Here is a 19,827-nt window from a genome sequence, read left to right as displayed (position 1 = left end):
ATGAAGGATAGCTTATTGGATCCTCATAACAGATGAAGAAAAGGAGGCGCGGAGACTGACGTCAAGAAGGCTTTCTCAATACTACGCAGCTAGATTTGGAGGACCCTGGGTTTGGATGCTAGGGCTGCCTCACACCAGGGCCTACGATCTTTCCACTGTGCCTGGGGAGAAGTCTGGAAGTGATGAGGGGGAGGAACAGCGAAATTCAAAGGTGAGAGCTGGTGGAGAGACAGATAGAAACCTAACGGAGGAAAAAAAAAAAAAAGGAAGATATGAAGGAGTCAGGTAGAGGAAAAAGGAAAAAAGAAAGTGAGGGAGAAGGAAAGGAAGAGTTTCAGAGGCAGAAGGAGAATAGAGAGAGGAGGCAGAGATTCTCAGAAGACCAGAAAGCCAAGAGGGTAAAAGGGGAGATACCCACAAGGACTCAGGGAGACGGGGACACATACCCAGAGAGGAAAGAGACCCAGAGAAGGAGCAGAGACACAGGAGAACAGAGACCTTGGAGATTACAGAGAAACAGAGAGAAGGGGACAGAGACGGGGGTAGGGAGGGACAGGGACCCAGAATGAAAGGAGGGGACAGAGTGGAGGTGGGGGGCGGTAGGGAAGCAGAGATCCAGAAATAGGAAAGAAGCCAGCTTCCTGGACAAAGACAGAGGCAGAGAAACGGAATTGAGGAAAGAAAATAGAGTGGGGACTGAGGGGAGAGATGCCAGAGTGGCCGACGTAGAGTCCTGTCTCTTTTCTACCCCAACCTTTCCAGCCCCGCGCCCCCAACCCAACGCACACGCAGGTCGCATAGGAATGAGGCGCAGTCCGGAGCGCACGGCAGGGTCTTTATTAAGATGGGGACTGGCGGCGCGCTCAGCGCGCGTCCAACACCAACAGCTTGTGCATGTACGAGTTCAGCCAGTGGCGGCGCTCGAGGGCGGCCAGCAATCGCGCGCGCTCCCGGAAGGCCGCGTCGTCCGCCAGCGCCAGGCTCCTCCGCGGCCGGGGAGTGGCGGGATCCGCCCAGGCCGGTCCTGGGGGGCGGAGGCTGTGGAGAGACGCGGTGACCGCGCGTCCAGATCCGCGCTCGCCGCCGCCTGTCCTCCCCGCGGTCTAACTTGAAGCCCTGTTACTGCCCCGTCGGTGGAGTGGGTCGGTCCGGCTCCCTCTGTCTCGTTCTCTGTGTGGGTCTCTGTCTCTCTGCTCACCAGGTTCGAAACTCCCCGGGTACTGAGACCGAGTCTGATGCACTTGTCCGCCCACAGCGCTCAGCACATGGCCAGGCGCACACCAAGAACCCACTAAACGTTGCTCAAAGAACGAATCCGTTTCTGCATCGGCTCCTTTCGAGCCTTCTCCACGCCTTTCTCGGGATCTATCTTTCTGTGTCTCTTTCCCTTGCTGATTCTCTGTCCATTCTCGCACCACCACCACCACCAAACCCTCCTCCCGCCTTCCACCACCCCTAGTCTCTGTCTTCTCGCTGGGTCTCGGTCGCCCTCTCTTTGGGCTTCTGTCCCGCTTTCTGGGTCTTCTGTCCCCTTTCTCTTTGGTTCTCTTTCTATTTCTCCAGATCCCCACCCCTCCCTGGGAATTCTGGGCCTGGCACCTACCTGAGGACCCCGACCGGGGGCAGGGCGACTCCCGAGGCAGTGCGGACGCCCCAGGGCACCACCAGCAACAGCAGCAGCAGCAGCAGCCGAACCCGAGGGCTCCTGGACACCTGGCGGGTCTCCATCACCTGTGAACCAGAAAGGGGCTCAGTGGGGCTGCATCCCGGGGCCCAGAATCCCCGGCCCTACCGTGCACCCACCCCCAGCTTCCCGCACGGTCCCCTACCGCGCAGTGGGCTCGGGCAGCGATGCTGGCAGCCCCCTTATATCGCCTCCGCAGCCCCCGCACCGGGCAGTGACGCAGTCCGGGGGGCCGGGGGCGCGGGGTCACCCCCTCCCCAGGCTCATTAGGAGCCGCCAGCGGTAATGAGGAGCCGGGGGTGGGGGACCTGCCGCTGCCTTGGCCGCCACCAACTAATTGGGACCAGAAGCTGGACCTGAGACGAGGGAGGGGGAGAGACAGACAGACAGAGAGGTGGACACAGGGGGTGTGTCAGAGGGCTAAAAATAGAGACTGGCGGAAGGACCGTCAGAGGAACAGAGACACAAAGAGAAGGACAAAGACAGAGTGGCCAAGGAAGAAATAGAAAGAAAGGGAACGACGGAAAAAGAAAGGAAAAGGAAGAAAACAAGAAAAGAGAGCAAAGGAGATGGAAACGAACAGTCAGACGGAGATGGAGGAGAGAAAGAAAAGGCTCTCAGAAAGACAGACGGCAATGGAAGGACGTCCTGGCCTGGACGGAGCTGCCCAGAGATAAATCCAGCAGGGACCGAGGGCGAGATGGCGAGGGGGGGAAAAGGCAAGAAATGGCAAAGGGTACGTGTGGCAGGGGTGTGAGGACAGGAAAAGTGACAGACCACGTCAGAAAAGCCTCAGAGAGAGAGTGAAGAGGGGAAAACAGACAGGGCTCCTGAGCTGTCCTGAGGATGTGTCTAAGTCCTTATCTGGGAGGAGTTTAGGGGTGCTGTTAAGATTAAAGCCCAGTCCTCCTCATGCTGACTCTTTTTTTGTGTTTGTTTGTTTGAGATGGAGTCTTGCTCTTGTTGCCCAGGCTGGAGCGCAATGGCACCATGTCGGCTAACTGCAACCTCCACCTCCCAGGTTCAAGCCATTCTGCCTCAGCCTCCCGAGTAGCTGGGATTACAGGCATCCACCATCACTCCTGACTAATTTTTGTATTTTGAGTAGAGACGGGTGTTTCGCCAAGCTGTTGGCCAGGCTGGTCTTGAGCTCCTGCCTTGTGATCCGCCCGCCTTGGCCTCCCAGAGTGTTGGGATTACAGGCATAAGCCAGCGCGCCCAGCCCATGCTGACTCTTTAGAGGGGCCTCAGCCAGGTACAGTGGCTCACACCTGTAATCCCAGCTCTTTGGAAGGCCGAGGTGGGTGGATCACTTGAGATCAGGAGTTCAAGACTAGCCTGGCCAACGTGGCAAAACTCCTTCTTTACAAAAATACATAAATTAGGTGTGGTGTAATCCCAGCTACTTGGGAGGCTGAGGCAGGAAAATCGCTTGAACCCGGGAGTTGGAGGTTGCAGTGAGCTGAGATTGCACCACTGCACTCCAACCTGGGCAACAGAGAGAGACTCTGTCTCAAAAAATAATAATTTAAAAAACAGGAGCGTCTATACACAGTGAGGAGAAGATGGGCAAAACTTGGAAGTCCTACAGAGCAGTAGCAATTTGGGATGTGGGAACTTGGGCTCCTAGGTTCATAGGAAGGTGGTGGCAGAAGCTTGGGCTCCTGAGTCTAAGAGTGGATGGGACAGGGACCCAGATTCCTATGTTCTGGGAGAGCATGACGCTAAGGACTTGGATTCCTGGATCTGAGGAAGGAAGGAGCTAGAGGACTGGAGTTCTGAGTCTAGGGGGAGGGAGCTGTGGGATACAACTTAGGGGACTTGAAATAGGAAGGTGCCAGAGAGCTAGACCCCCGGGTTTCCAGGTAGGAGAGGGTAGAGGGCCAGGACCACTGGTTTCAAAAAGATAGTTTGACTAGGCCACATCTCCAGTAGATCATTCCAGTTTCTAACTCCCTTCCGCACCCCAGAGACAATGTCTTTTACTTCTGTCCCTTTAAGAGTCTAAGTCTGTCGCTAGGCTCCCAGGATCCCCTGGGAGGGGTTCAGTTGCATCACCTGTGTGCCCCTGAGACCCTACCTCTCACTGCCCTGCCCAGAGCCATTCTGTAACATTCACTGTTCTCTGCATCCAGCTCTGCTCCTCTGCTGTTATCTTGGACACCAGAGCAGGTAAGAGACCCCAGGACCTCAAGTAAGCCTGTCCCATCGATGTGTAGGCCACCTCCACCTCCACCTGACCACAGACCTATGCTTCTCTGCCCATACTAGCCCCAGCAATGCTGAAATCCTAGCTCCATCCTCAATAACAGACTTGAGAGTCCTGCCCCAAAGCTCTCATCTTCAAGTCCTAACCCCTCCACTCTGCAGAGCCCAGACCCCCAGACCCTGAGGACTCGGAGGTCCCAATTCCTTTCTAACTCAGGAACCAACAGCTCAAGGCCTCTTATCTCCTTTCACCCCTGTTATCCAGCCCCTAGACCTTGCTCCCTCAAAATTCTAGGCATCTGAACTTCCAGCCTTCTCCTCCCTACAGAACCAGGAGCCAGGAACCTCAGCCCCCTCACCCTGCAAGACCCAGGAATCTGAACCCCCAGCAACTTTCTTAACCCAGAACCCAAATGTCTCCCTCCTCCCTCAAATCCATGAGTCCAGCCTTCAGCCGTTAGGAGCCTCCTGTAGTGTAAACAACTGCTGAGTCGAGGTGTCCCGGGGGACCTCAGAGAGGAAGGAGATCCCACGTCCCTTCGAAGGCCTGACACCCTCCAAAGTCGAAGTCGAGGAGATCTGGAGGCCTGGAGAGGTATCATTCTTTCGCAATTTTTCTAGGACCCCTCGGTGAAACAGATAAGGAAATTAACTACGACTCCCAGGAAGCCCCGCGCCTCAGTCTCCCTTGGCTACCGCGGCCATCGCCCCACAGCCTCCAAGGGACTTGCGATTGGGTTCTTCTCCCATCCCTGGCGCCAAGCTGGGCCCCGGACGGACGCGGTCCACCTGCGGGCCAGTGGGCGTGGCCTCTGGGAGGGCGGGGCTCCTGGGAGACTTCAGCCTTAACCCCTTCCTTCCCGCCCCCCCTCGCAGCTATAGGTATCTCCCAGAGCTATGAAATCATTCAGCCGGATCCTCTTCCTCGTCTTCCTCCTCGCCGGCCTGAGGTCCAAGGCCGCTCCCTCAGCCCCTCCGCCTATGCGCTCGGGCTTTCCGGACGTGGCCCACCCCTCTGAGAACTCCCCTCTGAAGGGTCCTTCTGAAAATTCCACACGAGATCGCCTTAACCCAGAATTTCCTGGGACTCCTTACCCTGAACCTTTCAAGCCACCTCACACAGTTTCCCTGGAAACCTTCCCACTTGGCTTCACTGAGACCCCCAACCCTGACCTCCGGGAAACCCCGCACCCACAGTCTCCTGAGACGCCCAAAGCTGACTCATTCACAGCCACAATATCAGAATCCCTGGACATCCCCAAAACCAACCTCTCCAAAATGACACACCTAGATTCTTCTGAGACCCCCACACCTGGCCCAACGGAAATGCCACACCCAGGGTCCCCTGAGACCCCCAAACCTAACTTCTCCAAACCTTCACGCCCAGAATTTCCTGAGACCCCAAACACTGACCTTATGCAAACTGTACCCCAAGAATCCCCACAGATTCCCCAACTTAATACAACTGAAATCTCACAGGCAGAAATCCCTGAGACCTCAAACACTGGCCCTACCAAGACCCCTGACCCCAAATCTCCAGAAACCCATGACCTCAACTCCACTGAGACCCCAAACTCTGAATTTCTCCAAGCTCTCCATCCTGACCCTTCTAAAAGCCCCCACCCAGAATCCCATGTAACCCACATTCCCAGCCGTACGGAAATTTCCCAAATAGAATTCCCCACAACCTACTACCAAAATGCAACAGATGTCCCCAGGAACTCCGACCCTCAAATCTCCACTAGTCTCTACCCAGAAACACCTGTGCCCTTCAAGGATGAAGCCACTGCTCTAAATGAGCTGTCCCTGAATCCCAAACCAGAAACCCCGGCAGCCACCCGGCCTGACTCCCCAAAATTGCCCACTTCAGATTCTCCAGGAACGGTTGAGCTGAAGGCCCCCCAGAACTCTGGCCCTAAGGAGTCCAACGCCCCTCCTCCCTCAGCCCGGATTGTAGGTCCCCCTGCTCTTCCAGGGCCCCCCAATCAGTTGGCCTCTGCCACTCTGCGGGCACCCCAGAGGCACAGCCCCAGTGAAGGAGTCAACACTATCATCGTGGTGGAGAGAGTGAAGGAGACCGGTGAGGGGCGGGAGACGGACTCCTGGGTCTGAGGGAGGAGGGGCTGGGGGTCTGGACTCCTGGGTCTGAGGGAGGACAGATTGGGGCCCTGGACTCCTGGGTCCCAGGGAGAAGGGCCGGGGGCCTGGACTCCTGGGTCGGAGGGAGGAGGGGCTGGGGGTCTGGACTCCTGGGTCTGGGGGAGAAGGGTTTGGGAATAGGAATTCCTGGATCTGAGGGAGGAGGGGCTAGGAGCCTGGACCCCTGGGTCTGAGAGAGGAGGGGGTTGGGAGCTTAGATTGCTGGTCTCCTGTTTCAGGCGTGACCCTGGTGGGGCGACCACATGGAGCAGCAGGCGGGGCCCTCTGCCTGTTCCTCCCGGGAACCGCGCTGCTGATAGGCATCTTTGTGCTGCTGTGGTGTCTCCACCGCCGGGCAGCTCGACATCGGCCCTTCGCACATCACCGGCTTCCGGACGACGGAGATGAACCGGGTGAGCGCCCTGGCCCTTGAATGCCTGCACTTTTCCATAACCTGGTCTCTCCTGGCACTTTAGGGCGCCCAGCCAAAAAAGCACAGGTCCCCCATCCAAGGTCAATGAAAGCCCTGGCTCTTCCATGGCCACGTCCAGCCCCCTAAATGTCTGCAATTTCACACAAGTGTCCAGTGCCGCTCCCAATGTGGTTGGAAACGGCTTCAGGCCCAGAGCCGGTGGTCCCCGCCAGGCCCGCCGCTGCCCCTCCAGGTGCGCGGCCCGGAGCCCTGCACTCCCCGCCCTCCCCTGCAGGCCCCGCCGCTGCTGCTCGGACGCCACGCCTCCTGATTTTCGCAGCGGCCCCGACCCTTTTTATTGAAAACTCAGTTCAAATGCAGATTCGGAATCCTCTCTCCGGCCTCCTGATTGGTCAGCCGCACAAAAGGGGCCCTGGAGATGATCTGCAAGGGTGCCTGGAGGGTCAGCCCAGATATGATCACGCCCCTTTGCTCCCACAGTTCTGCATTTGGACGCCCCGAAAGACCCCTACGACCTCTACTTTCATGCGCCGGATACCTGGGTCCCTTCCCACATCGCCACCAAGCAGCCCCCGCCCACATCTCCGCTGCCACCAAAGCTGCCCCCGCCGCCCCGCGTGGGTCGCCCGCAGCGTCTGGAGGCCCTGTCCCCAACCACGCTCCCCAACAACTTCGTGTAAGCCCCACCGAGTCCTGCCGGACCTGCACATCCCCGCAGTGAGGGAAAACCCTGCTCTCCTGGCATGCTTAGCTACCGAGTAGTCCTCTAGATAAAGGGTCTGATATACAGAGATGCTTGCGCTGTGGTCAGAGAACAAGGTCTGAGACCGAATAAATATCATGTTCCCATGGCTAGACCCCTCCTCTGGCCTGAGCCCTGGGGTGCGAGGGGGCTGGAATCTGAGACCGCTGAAACTTAGCGAGGAGGGGCTGGGGTATGGACCCCTGGGTCTGATGAAGGAGGGGCTGGGGGCCTGGACCCCTGGGTCTGAGGGAGGAGGGGCCGGGGGTCTGGACCCCTGGGTCTGATGAAGGAGGGGCTGGGGGCCTGGACCCCTGAGTCTGAGGGAGGAGGGGCTGGCGTCTGGACTCCTGGGTCTGAGGGAGGAGGGGCAGGGGCCTGGACCCCTGGGTCTGAGGGAGGAGGGGCTGGGGGCCTGGATCCCTGGGTCTGAGGGAGGAGGGGCTGGGGTCTGCACTCCTGGGTCTGAGGGAGGAGGGGCAGGGGGCCTGGACCCCTGGGTCTGGGGGAGGAGGGGCTGGGGGCTGGATCCCTGGAACTGAGGAAGGAGGAGCTGGGGGCCTGAACTCCTCAGTCTGAGGGAGTAGGGGACTGGGGACCAGGATGCCTGTGACCTCCACAGCCAAGAACAACTGAGCCTGTACACCAAAGCTTTTATTGGGAGTGGGGCAGGGCAGGATTTACAGTCACAGAGACAGAGACACAAAGACACAACCCTGCACCGGGAAGAAACACCCCGTCCCCTGCCCCATTCCCTTTCATGGGATTCTGTGACTTCTCTATAGGTTCCCCAAATTCTAAGCTGAAAGAGGGGTGTCTGAGAGGGGAAAGATCCCAGATTTTGAGTCATTAAGCCCCTGAGGGACACAACAAATGGCCACTGAGAAACTGAGGGTAGTTCGAAACCACCCAGGAGAATAAAGTGCGAGGAATCGGGGAGGGAGCATCACGAAACCACCACGCGGGAGTTCAGTGGTGATGGCTTCAAACCTTCGAGTTCATGGACTTGAGCAGCCACTATTTAGACCTGAAAACCATGTCAGAAAAAGTGCATGGGGGTGGAGAGGCATATTGTTAAAATTGCGATTTTGGCTGTTTCCCCAGACATTATGCTAAGCTAGGAAGAAGAGGGTCTTGGGAAATTTGGTGCTTTCGCAGAATCTGCTGGTAGGGGAGACGTGAAGGGGGCGAGGAAGGGGGGACTTGAAACCGCCATTTTCCCTCAGAAACGCTGGTGAGAATCAATCCCTGGAATGGCGGGGACGAGTGATTGGTTAAGCCAATCTGGAAGATGCAGAACCGAGTTGGGACAGATTTGAAACTTCTAGAGGAGGACCTTGAATTTTTCTGAAAGGAGAGGGGAGCTGAGTGATCTCAAGGGTTATCCTGAGAGTCCCTGGAGATAAAGGAAAGTGGGGGGGCGGGGGGTGCCTCAAAACCACAAGAGAGAGTAAGAGGTTGAACTGTCCATTCAAATAAAGCCCTGAAAGGAGAGATTTGAAACCACTGAGGCAGAACGGGTGGAGAGGGAACCTTTAGGGGAATTTGGGTATCCTTGAAACTGTCAGTCTGCAGCTTCACTACCCCTGAGAGGCAATTGGGAAGGAAAGAGGATCTGACGGCACTGGGAACAAGGGAGAGTGCTTCTTAGGCCTGAGGCAGGACAGAGAGGAGCGGGGTTCCTTGACACTGTCACTCAGGCCAGAGATGAGTGGAGTGGAGGTCCTGGAAACTGCCATTCAGTGGGAGGCACATGGTCAGTAGTCCCGGACAGGGGGTGGGGGCCTGGGGGGCTGAAATGTGCTGTGTGTGGCCCCATAGGAGGGAGGTGGTGCAGGGGGTGCCCCCGGGGGCTCAGCCTCATCCTCCATTTCGCTGTCGTCACTGCCAGCCAGCTGGTCATGGCCAACAAATCCACACTTCTCCTCGCTCATCTCCTCAGGCTCTGCCCATGGCTGCTTCTCTCCAGAAGCAAAGACCCCGTAGAAGATGACACCTCCATAGTGCACCAGGGAGGCAATTAGGAACACGTACTGCCACTCCTCCCGAGTCTGCAGGGGACAACAAGGCTGAGGTCAAATGGGAGGACAGAGAAACAGAGGCGGAGAGAGGGGGCGGCCTAGAGGAAGGGAGGCAGAGACCCAGAGAGGCTGAAAGGGCAGGAATGGCACCCCAGAGACAGCGCCACCACGTGGTCAGTTAGGTACCAAGCACACACTTGGAGGGCGAGTGAGTCAGGACTGCGGCACCGACCTTGTGCTTAGTCATGGCCCCCACGATGATGGGACACACCATCCCCGACAATGTGCCCACGCCGTTGGAGATGCCCATGAGGATGCTGGCGTAGCGCGGGGCTATGTCCAGGTGGTTCACGTTGAACCCTGGCGGAGAGACAAGTCGGAAGATGTCGCACTGGAATCTCACTCGAGTGATTCCCACTGGGACGTTCTCAACCCTCTCGCCTCCTGGCCACTCATGTTCCACCTTTTGTGAGGCTGAGAGGCCCCGTTCCTGAGCCAGGAAGTTCCCTACAGAGCTGACCAGAGTCCCCCCAAGCTGCGGATCCGCGGTTCTCACCAGAGATGGCGAAGCCGCTGAAGCCCACGGCTAGGACCAGGAAGGAGATGGCCACGCCCTTGGAGTGGGAGTAGCCGACCACCAACAGCAGCGTGGCTTCCATGCCGAAGCCTGTGGAGGAGGGGGAGCGCGTCTCCTAAGTGTCGGCCGGAGCGGGGCGCAGGATGCCCCACACCACCCTTCCAGACCTGCTCCAGGCCCAAACAGCCTCTATCTGCCCCAGTCTGGCCACCTCCACACCCAGGCCTCCTCGCACCCTCCACGCCACCCGCGCCCACCCTAACCAGGCACCTACTTCTCCAAGACCCAGCCCTGACCACGCCCACCAGCTCCATCGCCCCTCCCGTAGCTCCACCCCTTGACTAGGCCTCGCCCCGAACACGTAGGATCCCTGCTGTGCACCTTCACACCTTTCCCTCAATCCCCACTCATGAGTTTTTTGTTTTTGGTTTTAATTTTTAATTTTAATTTTTGTTTTAAGAGACAAAGTCTCACGATGTTGCCCAGGCTGGTCTCAAACTCCTGAGCTCAACTGATCCACCTGCCTCCGCCGCCCAAAGTGCTGGGATTACAGGCGTGAGCCACCATGCCCTGTCTGTTTTTAAATTTTTAATTGTAATTTTAATTTTTCTAGAAACAAAGTCTCGCTCTGTCGCCCAGGCTGGAGTGCTGTGGCGCGATCATAACTCACTGTAGCCTCGCATTTCTGGGCTCCAGCGATCCTCCCTTCTCAGCCTCCCAAGTAAGTGGGACCACAGGCGCGCGCCATCACGCCTAGCAAATCCCACTCCTTAGACAGCAGGCCCCCAAACCCTGTTTCTCCTGGTGCCCTACTCATAGCGCCTCCTCATCACCTATTTCATGTCCTACCACACCCAACTTCGCGCAGGCCTTGTCCTTCCAGGCCCAACTTGATCTCGCCTCTGCTCTACCCGGGAAGTCTCGCCCACCTTGCCCTTCCACGCGGTGGCCCTTGGACGGCCGCGTGACAGCCCCTTTCATTCAGGCCGGCTCTGCCCCGGCTCCGCCCTGTTGGCCACAACCCTTTGCATAGAAAGGGACTCCTGGGGCAGGCTAGACGGTTTCCGCCTGTAACCACGTCCCATCACCTCTCAATCCCGCTCTGCTCCACCCAGGCTGTCCTAGAGCCGGCCCAGGCCCCGCCCCACTCACCCCCGCAGTTCATCAACTTGCGCACGTTGGTGGTGGACATGATACGGCGGCTCCTCAGGAAGTCCGCGATCTGGCCGCCGATGGGCACGATGATGGTCATGACCAGGTGGGGCAGAGCGGACACCAGGCCTACCTGCGGGAACAGGTGTATGGGGGAGACAAGGGTTCGGGGCCGCCAGCTCGGCGTCTCTGCCCAGTCGGTGCACCACCAGCTCCTCCCTGCCTCGGGATCCCAGCCAGTTCCCTCCCGCCGACCCCTCCGCGCCCCCCGCCCACTCCTCCAGGGCTCTACCTTGCTGATCTCGAAGCCGAACACTTCTTCGAAGTAGGCGGGCTGGGAGATGAGCAGCAGGTAGAACGTCCAACTGCGGCAGAAGTTGGCCACGATGATGGCGTAGACTGGCATAGACGTGAAGAAGCGCCGCCAGGGAGTGCTAAACTTCTGTGGGGGCGAGGGGAGGGCCGCTAAGACAGAGAGCGGGGCTGAGGGCTTCTCCGCATCCCTTCAGGGACCCCAGTATAGTTCTGCGAAGACCAAAGGATCCCGACCGCACTGAAACTTCTATGGACCCAAAGGCGCGAGCTACACCACGTTGCCGTGAGGACCCGGGATCCTAGCCTGAAGGCGACCCTTGGGTGATGAAGGAGTCCTGACCCTATGGTAGCCTCTCAGATCCTCAGGTGTCCGGGCCCCTCAGGGACCTGTCTTTTTCCTTTTTTTATTTTTACTTTTACTTTTTGTATTTTGTATTTTGCGTAGAGACGGGTTCTCGCCATGTTGTACAGAATGGTCCAGAACTCCCGGGCTCAAGCGATCCTGCAGCCTCCACCCCCCAAGTGTTGGGATTGCAGGCGGAAGCCACTGAGCCTGCCCTAGGAGTCTCTTTTTATGCAAAAATGCCCCCAAAATACAGCCTCAACCCAAGGTCTAAGCCCCACGCTCTTTTTTTCTTTTTTTTTTTTTGAGATGGAGTCTCGCTCTGTCGCCCGGGCTGGAGTGCGGTGGCGCGATCTCGGCTCACTGCAAGTTCCGCCTCCCGGTTTCACGCCATTCTCCTGCCTCAGCCTACCGAGTAGCTGGGACTACAGGCGCCCGCCACCATGCCCGGCTAATTTTTTGTATTTTTAGTACCATGTTAACCAGGATGGTCTTGATCTCCTGACCTCGTGATCCGCCCGCCTCGGGTTCCCAAAGTGCTGGGATTACAGGCGTGAGCCACCGCACCCGGCCGCAAAACCCCCACATTCTAATCTCTTCTCTGCTGGCTTTAACCATGCCCCGTCAGTGGTTCTAATCCCGCTCAACTCTTGACCTAACCCTGCCCCCAGCACCTGCGAATCCCGTCCTCGGCGGGTTGCAACCCGCCTCCAAGGTTCTAGCCCCTCTCTTTGCGTCCCAGTCCCGTCTCCTCTAGAGTCTGCAGGAACCCTTCCTGATCTACACGTTGTGCAGGCTCGTGGCCTGCTATCTCTCCCTGCCCCTTCCCCGAAGACTTGGGCCCGGACCGTGAGGGGGTTCATGAGTTTCGCGCTCTCTCCGATGGCGTCCTCGATGTACTTGCGCTCCTCCTCCGAGATGCTGGGATGCAGCGCGGGGGACTCGTAGGACACGAGCAGCCAGAACAGGTACCAGAAGATCCCGAAGCTGCCTGGGGGGTCAGGAGGGGGATGGGAGCGGGGTGAGGACCGGCCCCGCTCCGCCCCAGCGCCACCCGGAACCAGGCATCCGGGTCCCTCACCATAGACGTAGAAAACAGAGCTCCATCCTGAGTACTGCACAAGGACCCCGGCGAGGGGCATCGCGACCACCGCCCCAGCATAGGAACCTAAAGGGGAGGATGAGGGGGAGAGAACAGGCCCATCTTCCCTCAGATCAAGGAGTGCGGACCCCCACCACTCCCACCTTTCCAGACACAGAATTACAGGTCACAGCCCCTCCTCCCTCAGACCCAGGAATCCAGGCCTAGCCCCTCCTCCCTTGGACACAAGAGTTCACGCCCCCAGCCCCTCCTCCCCCAGACCCAGGAGTCCAGGCCCCCAGCCCATCCTCCCTCAGACCCAGGAGTCTAGGCCCCCAGCCCATCCTCCCTCAGACCAGGGAGTCAAGGTCCGGAGTCTCCTCCTCCCACAGACACAGGAGTTCAGCCCCGCCTACCCCCTCCTCCCTCAGGCCCAGGGGTCCAGGCCCAGCCCCTCCCCACTCAGACCCAACAGTCCAGGCCCCAACCCCGCCTCCCTCAGATGCAGGAGTGAGGATCCCCCTTCCTCTCACCGCAAAAGGCTGTCGTCGCCAGGCGACTCCGTTCTAAGGGTGGGGCCCATTTGCTCCAGATCCCATGGCAGGCGGGGTATGTGACGCCCTAAAGAGGAGAAAACCAAGGTCACTGAGAAAAGGTGGGGTCCGAGCGAGGGCAGGGTCGTATCAGGCGGGGATTTACCTCTACCAACCCCTGCAGGATCCTCACGAAGATGACACAGCCATAGTGGACGCGGGCAGCCGAGGGTATCAGCATGTTTAGAGTGGATGTTGCCACAATAGCAAAGCCGAAAACCCTGATGGGAAGGGTCAGAGAAAAGGATCCAAGCTATCCAGCCATGCCCGGGATTCTGCCTTTCCCGTCCACAGCAAGCTAGGCCCAGTGGTCCCCAGGACCCCAGGTCCCACCACCTCTCTGACTTCCACTTTCCTCAATCGCAAGCCCCACCTTTCTCTAAGACCCACCCCCAAATCCAGGCCCCGCCCACTTCCCAGAGGCAGCCCCCAAATTCAAGACCACGCCCTCTAACTCCACCCACACAACTATAGTTGCCGCCCACTTTGAGACCCCACCACTGTACCTGTTGGCTGCAAATTTTTGGCAGATAAATCCTCCCGGAATCTGAGTGACAATATAGCCCCAGAAAAAGGAGCCGTGTATGAGGCCGACAGTCTCTGGATCCCAGCTGAACTGGGCTTTCTGGGGGCCAAAACGTACATTAAATCAGCCGCCCTGCCCCAAGCTCTGCCGCTCCACCAATCAGCACCCACAGACTTAGAGCCTCGACCTATCAGCAACAAGGAACCCCTCCCACCTCCAAACCCCTGCCAATCAAAGCTCACACTATCTTTCTGTCAGTTAAAGTCTATGAACTCCGCTCTTCCACGTTGCTAGGGCCTATGCTGCCTTAACAACGGGGTCCATCACCACCTAGAAGCCTTGCTTTGCCTGCTTCCTTGCCTCCGTGAAAGCCTAGGGGCCCATGTATGATGATGACTCTCTCTACTTCTATCCAACTTATGAGCATTTGCGGAGTGACCTGCACAGGGTCCAGGCAGGGACACGAAGCAGCCAAGGGGGCGGACCAGATTGGAAGGGAGCAAGGGGAGGAGCTTCAGGTAGGACAAAGGCCCCAAATCAGGACTCTTTTCTGATGCAGAGGCAAGGCGTATGCTGAAATTAAAATAGGACAAAGGACGGGGCGCGGTGGCTCACGCCTGTACTCCCAGGACTGGGAGGCCAAGGTAGGAGGATCGCTTGAGCCCAGGAGTTTGAGACCAGCCTGGGCAACATAGTGACACCTTGTCTCTACAAAGACAAAAATAAAAATGTTAGCTGGGTATGCTGGCGCGCTTACTGCTCAGAAGGCTGAGGCAGGAGAGTCTCTTGAGCCCAGGAGTTCGAGGCTGCAGTGATGGTGCCACTGCACTCCAGCTTGGGCGACAGAGCAATGGCGCCAGTGCACCGTAGCCTGGGAGACCCTGTGGGTCTTCAGATAAGGGACAGAACACATGGAGTGGGACGTAGGCAGTGGCTTCAAAAAAGGATCAAATTAAGGGAGGAACCTAGGATGGGACTGAGATTAAATAGACGTGACCCGGGAACATGAGTTTGGGGTACGGGTGTGAGCAAAATTGCTAGTAGGTCCAAAATGGGGCAGGGGCAACCCCTAGGGAACCTGATGTTGGGGCGGACTCTACGTTTTTCAGTCAAGCCCCTGGAAATAAGGGCGGGACTTCATTTAGATCAGGACGGGGCTTAGGAAACGGAGGTGGCCCCTAAGGCGAGATCAGAACCAAGGGGCACACGGATTGGGCGGAGCTATTCCGGCCGCGTTTCGGAAGGGGAGTGGCCTGGACGTCTGGTGGGTGAATGTGACGTCATGGGGGCGTGGGCGGAGCTCGGTGAGCGGGGCGGGGCTCTACAAGGGCTCAGGCCTTGAGCTACCTGCACCACCACGTGGCCCCCGCGGTGGGTCGTGCTGTTATTGACCATGGAGACGATGGCCACGCCCAGGTTGCAGCGGATGCCAAAGCTGATACAGAAGCCCAGACCACTCATAATGGCGATAATATAGCGGCGAGGGAGGCCGAAGCAGGTGCAGTCCACCACCGGCGGGTCCCGGGTCTGCGTGGTCACCGGGCGCCCATCCGCACTCAGCTCCAGCGTCTCCGCGCCTTCCTGCCGCTTCTCCAGAAGACTGCGGGACAGCAAGAGCCAGAGACTCGGAAGTCCAGGCCCCCAGCCCCCTCAGCCCCAAGACACAGGATCCAGGGCAAAACCTGCTTTTCAAGATCCAGAATTCTAAGCCTGCACCTCCTCCTTCACCAACAGTCCAAGTCCCTGGCTCCCTTGGCCCCCCGGGATCCAGAAATCCTCCATCTCAGACCGGGAATTCAGACCCCCAACCCCCTCTTTCTTCACACTAAGGGTCTTCAGTCCCCTCTGCCAGCTGTGTCAAATCCTTCAACTCAGGAGATTTAGACCCCAGACAACTCTTTGGGATTCAAGAGCCCGTGCCCCCACTCCAAGGCCCAAAGACTCTCCAGCCGCCTCTCCCGGATAAGAGTCTATTCGAGGAAGCAAAAGGTGCTAAGGAGATGCTTCAGCAAAGGTGTCAAAAGAACAGATGCTTCTCAACCACGTCTGCTAGGGGGTGGGGAGATGTCCAGGACTCTGGGAATCCAGCAGCCCATCCCGGGCATCCCTAGGGAACCTTGAGCCCAGGCTGTCAGCCTAGGGGGTAGGGAAGGGAGTGGCGGGTGGTGTCCTGGCAGGGGACAGATGGCCCTGGTAGGGGGATTGGCTGATTCCCCAGCGTGACTCTCGCCCCCGCCCGTTCTGGATCCAGAATCAAGTCTGTGATGACGAATAGGGTATTTGGAGGGCTGCCTCAAACCCAGGGAGAGGCTGCAGAAAGAGAGAGGTGCCTTCAGACAGGTGGAGAAAGACCCAAAAAGAGGGTGACAGAGATGAGGGGAGCTGTACAGAGGCCCAGAGAGAGGGGGTCACAGACAGAAGAAGGGAGAGAGATCCAGAGAAAGGGTAACAGAGATCTAGAGATGAGGAGACAGAAACTCAGAGAGACGGAGAGAGTAACAGGGGAGCAGAGACCCACAGACATAGGGGGACAGAGACCCAGAGACATAGGGGGACAGAGACCCAGAGAGAGAGAGGGACAGAGAACCAGAGAGAGAGGGGGACAGAGACCCAGAAATAGAGGGGGACAGAGACCCAGAAATAGAGGGGGACAGAGACCCAGAGAAAGGGGGACAGAGACCCAGAGAGAGAGGGGGACAGAGACCCAGAAAGAAAGGGAAACAGAGACCCAGAGAGAAAGGGAAACAGAGACCCAGAGAGAGAGGGAGACAAAGACCCAGAGAGAGGGGGAGAGAGACCCAGAAATAGGGGGACAGAGACCCAGAGAGGGAGGAGGTGGAAACCTAGAGAGGGAAGCAGACAGAGTCCCAAAGAGAGGCAGGGACAGAAACCCAGGAGATAGGACATAGATGCAGAGAGAAGAGAACAGAGATCCAGAATGCAAGAGAAAGATGGAGAGTCTGGGAGACAGAGGATAGGCAGGCTGGGGACGTGATTTGTGAGGTGCGGCCCTTCTCTGAGGTGGGTAGGCAGCCAGGGGATCGGGCTGGATCCCAGGAAGGGGCTGGAACAGATGGAGGCGAGGGAGACTGGGACGGGGGAGGAAGGAACAGCCAGACGGTCCAGGGGGAGGGAGGTGGAAGAGCTGCGAGAACACAGCAACCCCTCCCCATCCTAGAACTTAAGGAGGTGGGGAGGGGCAGTTAAGAAACAGGGGTGGGAGAAGCCGGGGAGTGGACAGAACCCAGAAGGAGTAGGAATGAGACCACAAGAGGAAGAAGACAGACAGCCAGAGACAGGGGGGATTGAAGCCACTAGGATGAATAGTACAGGATGGTAGGAACTCCCCCCACCCATCAGAACACGTCACCCAATGAGATTAGACTTTGACCCAGGTTGACATCAGATGATATTTGACCCTGAAACTCAAGATGTGATTGCAGCCCCTGAAACGTGAGATTCCTTGTTCATATGAGGCGATGTCAGATCTCTAATCAAGGCTGTCTAAACAGGGGGTCTCAGTATCCCACATCTATAAAATGAGGGCAAGGGCAAAAATGCAAGAGAATGCAAGAGGGAACTTCAAGGTGATATCAATCATTTTAGAGCAAGAGGACCAAGGATGCAGAGATGACGGTGTCCCTGATGCTTTGCAGGGGACAAGAACAGAGAGGGGAGACCCTGGATGGAAACCCCCTCCCTTCCCTGGATGCCCCAAACTCAGGCCTGGGGACCTGGCAATGAGGAAAAGCAACACTTAGGAGGCCATTACCCCAAATCGAGATGTCTCAACTTCTCTCTCTCTCTGCTTCTCGCAGGATCTCTGTCCACTCCCCTATGTCTGTGTCTCCTTATGTCCCTCTGCTCTCTCTTCTCTTCCCATTGTACAACTAAGGAAACTGAGGCTCGGGGAGCTGAAGTAGCACTCCAAGATCACAGACAAGAACAGCAATGGGACCTGATCCCTTAATGGCCCTCGGCATCCCCCTGCCCAAGACCCGGCTCTCAGAAAGGAGGCACCTTAGGTTCTCTTCTTTCCAGCATCCCGTTGACCACGTCCTTGTCCCAAGTTGCCCTGGGTGCAAGGAAGCTCCCCACCAGCTGTGGCATCACTCATCTCAAGGAAGATCTCTGTTCTAGGCTTGGGAGGGAGACTGACCTGGGTTCAAATCATGGAGTTTGTACTCATTCACTGATACCCCCAACCCCAGAAAGGAGCCTCAGTTTCCCCATCTTTGTCTAGAGGATTAAATAGGATCAACGTGTTGTCTCTAATATGGGGTATTCCCCTCTCCCTCCAACCATCAGCGCAAACCCCAGGCACTGGAAGCAAATGCTCTTCTCTGCACAAACTCCCTGCTGATGGTCCTGGCCAGAGCCCGGGGGTCTCTGGGGACCCAAGAGGTAACTAAGAGAGGTGAGAGTCAGGAGAGATTGACTGTGAGAAACCCAAGCACAGTTGAGAAACAGGCAGAGACTGAGGGAGGGGGCCTGAGGTACACATCCTTCCCGCTGCCACCCCCCAGCCCCCTCCACCAGCACGTCTCTTTCTCTCTCTCTCTCATTCTCCTGACTTCACACTGATGTATTTTGAGAAACTCGTGAAAGGAGGCGAGAAAAAGGGTGGGGAGGGGCTGGAAAATTGGAAAAAGAAGGGGTGAGGTTATCTCAGCTTCCCCTCCACCGCCAACCTCCGTCACTGCGCCATCCTCCTGCCCCCCCCTCCCATTTCTGTCCAGCCTTATTCTTGTCTCTTATGTTACTAGAGGGTGGGGTAACTTTGGAGCTAAGAGGTGATCTGCAGCAAGCAAGACTGATGTTAGACTTAGCAAAGCACCCCATGACCTAGTGAAGTGGACTGAAGCTCAGTGAAAGACAGGGTCAGGGCTGTGGCCCAAGGGGACAGGGCCTGAGGGCATGGCGGCGGGGCATGGTGCTGATGAGGCCATCTCCTTCGTGCACTGTGGCCAGATATATTTTTAGGCTTTTCCGCAGCTGAGTAATTTATCTGACTTAGAGCCAAAGCTGGAGTTGGGGGTGAGAGCTTGTGGGGAGGTGTCCAGGTTATCCTGAGGGACACTCGGGTCACTGGAGTCATCAACCTGGTTGGGAGGGAGTCCCTCTCAACCCCAGCCTATAACCTTTGGGAAGGCTGTTCTACCCCAGGAGCCGAAATTTTCGGCCTCTAACTCCTTTCTCACCCAGGGACCCAGGGTGCTCTGACTTCTTCCATCCAGCTTAACCCCCTCAAGGACAACGGGCTATGAGCCCCAATCCGCTTTAGCTGCAGATTAAACTCCATGCCAGACAGAAACGGAAAGAGACACAGAGAGACGGAGAGACCCACGGTGGGAGAATTAAAACCCAGAGACGGGGACAGGGATCCAGAGAAGTGGGGACCAGAGATTCAGGGAAGAGGAGAGACCCAGAGAGAGGGGGACAGACTCCGAGTCAGGGGTTGATAGAGATCCAGTGAGAGTAATGGCCAGAGAACCAGAGAGAGGGGCACAGAGGGGCAAAGAAGCGGAGGCAGAGATCTAGGGAGAAGGAGGGGCCCAGAGAGAAGGGAGTGGAGATCTAGAAAAAGAGGGAGACGGAGACCCAGAGAGAAAGGAGGCAGAGACATCCAGAAAGAGACGGGGACAGAGACGCAGAAGTGGTGGGGGAGGGAGCCAGAGACCCGGGAGAGAGGGATTTACAGCACCAGAGAAAGAGTGGAGCAGGGTGGGGTGGAGTGCAGAAAAATGAACAGGATAATGGACAAGGCTCGACCAGGGAGAACGGCGCCGTCGGAGCCCACGGGAGAAAACTGGACAGATGGGTGGACCCCCATGCCGGGGTATCGCCCGTTCATCTGTCAGTCTGCGCCCAGGTGGGAATTAGCATCCTCCTCGGATCCTCCCACTCTTCTCCTCCCGGGACCCCTGCCAGGCTCACCGGTGCAGCTTCCCGAGAGCACGACCCGCTAGCTTCCGAAACTCCTCCTGGCGGAACTCCATGGTGGCGGCTCCTG

General features: G+C 57.5%; 3 protein-coding genes across 4 annotated transcripts in view; 1 reads left to right on the top strand and 2 right to left on the bottom strand.

Moving 5' to 3' along the window:
* Nucleotides 1–809: 809 nt before the first annotated feature.
* Nucleotides 810–1,829, bottom strand: PTH2 (parathyroid hormone 2). Its single transcript, XM_011946389.1, has 2 exons — nucleotides 1,604–1,829; nucleotides 810–1,038 (listed from the first exon to the last, which is right to left on the bottom strand). The coding sequence occupies exons 1-2, from the start codon at nucleotides 1,726–1,728 to the stop codon at nucleotides 864–866; spliced, it is 300 nt and encodes a 99-aa protein (XP_011801779.1). The 5' UTR covers nucleotides 1,729–1,829; the 3' UTR covers nucleotides 810–863.
* A 2,960-nt stretch (nucleotides 1,830–4,789) lies between these two features.
* Nucleotides 4,790–7,144, top strand: GFY (golgi-associated, olfactory signaling regulator). Its single transcript, XM_011946388.1, has 3 exons — nucleotides 4,790–5,972; nucleotides 6,271–6,444; nucleotides 6,945–7,144. Exons 1-3 carry the CDS (start codon nucleotides 4,790–4,792, stop codon nucleotides 7,142–7,144), a joined length of 1,557 nt encoding a protein of 518 aa, XP_011801778.1.
* A 695-nt stretch (nucleotides 7,145–7,839) lies between these two features.
* The window catches only part of SLC17A7 (solute carrier family 17 (vesicular glutamate transporter), member 7), a 12,917-nt gene continuing 929 nt past the window's right edge, over nucleotides 7,840–19,827 (bottom strand). Inside the window, exons 1-12 of one of the 2 annotated variants that reach the window (XM_011946386.1) lie at nucleotides 19,752–19,827; nucleotides 15,162–15,414; nucleotides 13,795–13,913; nucleotides 13,395–13,509; nucleotides 13,229–13,316; nucleotides 12,696–12,782; nucleotides 12,463–12,605; nucleotides 11,249–11,398; nucleotides 10,957–11,089; nucleotides 9,784–9,894; nucleotides 9,460–9,587; nucleotides 7,840–9,257 (exon numbers count right to left, since the gene is read on the bottom strand). In XM_011946386.1, coding sequence (XP_011801776.1) covers nucleotides 8,964–9,257; nucleotides 9,460–9,587; nucleotides 9,784–9,894; nucleotides 10,957–11,089; nucleotides 11,249–11,398; nucleotides 12,463–12,605; nucleotides 12,696–12,782; nucleotides 13,229–13,316; nucleotides 13,395–13,509; nucleotides 13,795–13,913; nucleotides 15,162–15,414; nucleotides 19,752–19,813 — 1,683 coding nt within the window. In that variant the 5' untranslated portion in view covers nucleotides 19,814–19,827 and the 3' untranslated portion in view covers nucleotides 7,840–8,963. The remainder of the gene's footprint in view (nucleotides 9,258–9,459; nucleotides 9,588–9,783; nucleotides 9,895–10,956; nucleotides 11,090–11,248; nucleotides 11,399–12,462; nucleotides 12,606–12,695; nucleotides 12,783–13,228; nucleotides 13,317–13,394; nucleotides 13,510–13,794; nucleotides 13,914–15,161; nucleotides 15,415–19,751) is intronic. The other variant, XM_011946387.1, reaches the window with a different exon arrangement.

This window comes from Colobus angolensis, unplaced genomic scaffold (assembly GCF_000951035.1).
Source record: "Colobus angolensis palliatus isolate OR3802 unplaced genomic scaffold, Cang.pa_1.0 Scaffold25, whole genome shotgun sequence".
In the NCBI taxonomy this organism is placed as follows: domain Eukaryota; kingdom Metazoa; phylum Chordata; class Mammalia; order Primates; family Cercopithecidae; genus Colobus; species Colobus angolensis.
The sequence above is the reverse complement of the archived record's forward strand: the minus strand, read 5'-3'. Positions and strand labels throughout refer to the sequence as shown.

Coding starts and splice junctions, on each gene's coding strand:
- GFY (XM_011946388.1), top strand. CDS start 4,790: ATGAAATCATTCAGCCGGATCCTCTTCCTCGTCTTCCTCCTCGCCGGC. Junction 5,973..6,270: donor GGAGAGAGTGAAGGAGACCG/GTGAGGGGCGGG, acceptor CTCCTGTTTCAG/GCGTGACCCTGGTGGGGCGA. Junction 6,445..6,944: donor GGACGACGGAGATGAACCGG/GTGAGCGCCCTG, acceptor TTGCTCCCACAG/TTCTGCATTTGGACGCCCCG.
- PTH2 (XM_011946389.1), bottom strand. CDS start 1,728: ATGGAGACCCGCCAGGTGTCCAGGAGCCCTCGGGTTCGGCTGCTGCTG. Junction 1,039..1,603: donor CCCCCGGTCGGGGTCCTCAG/GTAGGTGCCAGG, acceptor GTCTCTCCACAG/CCTCCGCCCCCCAGGACCGG.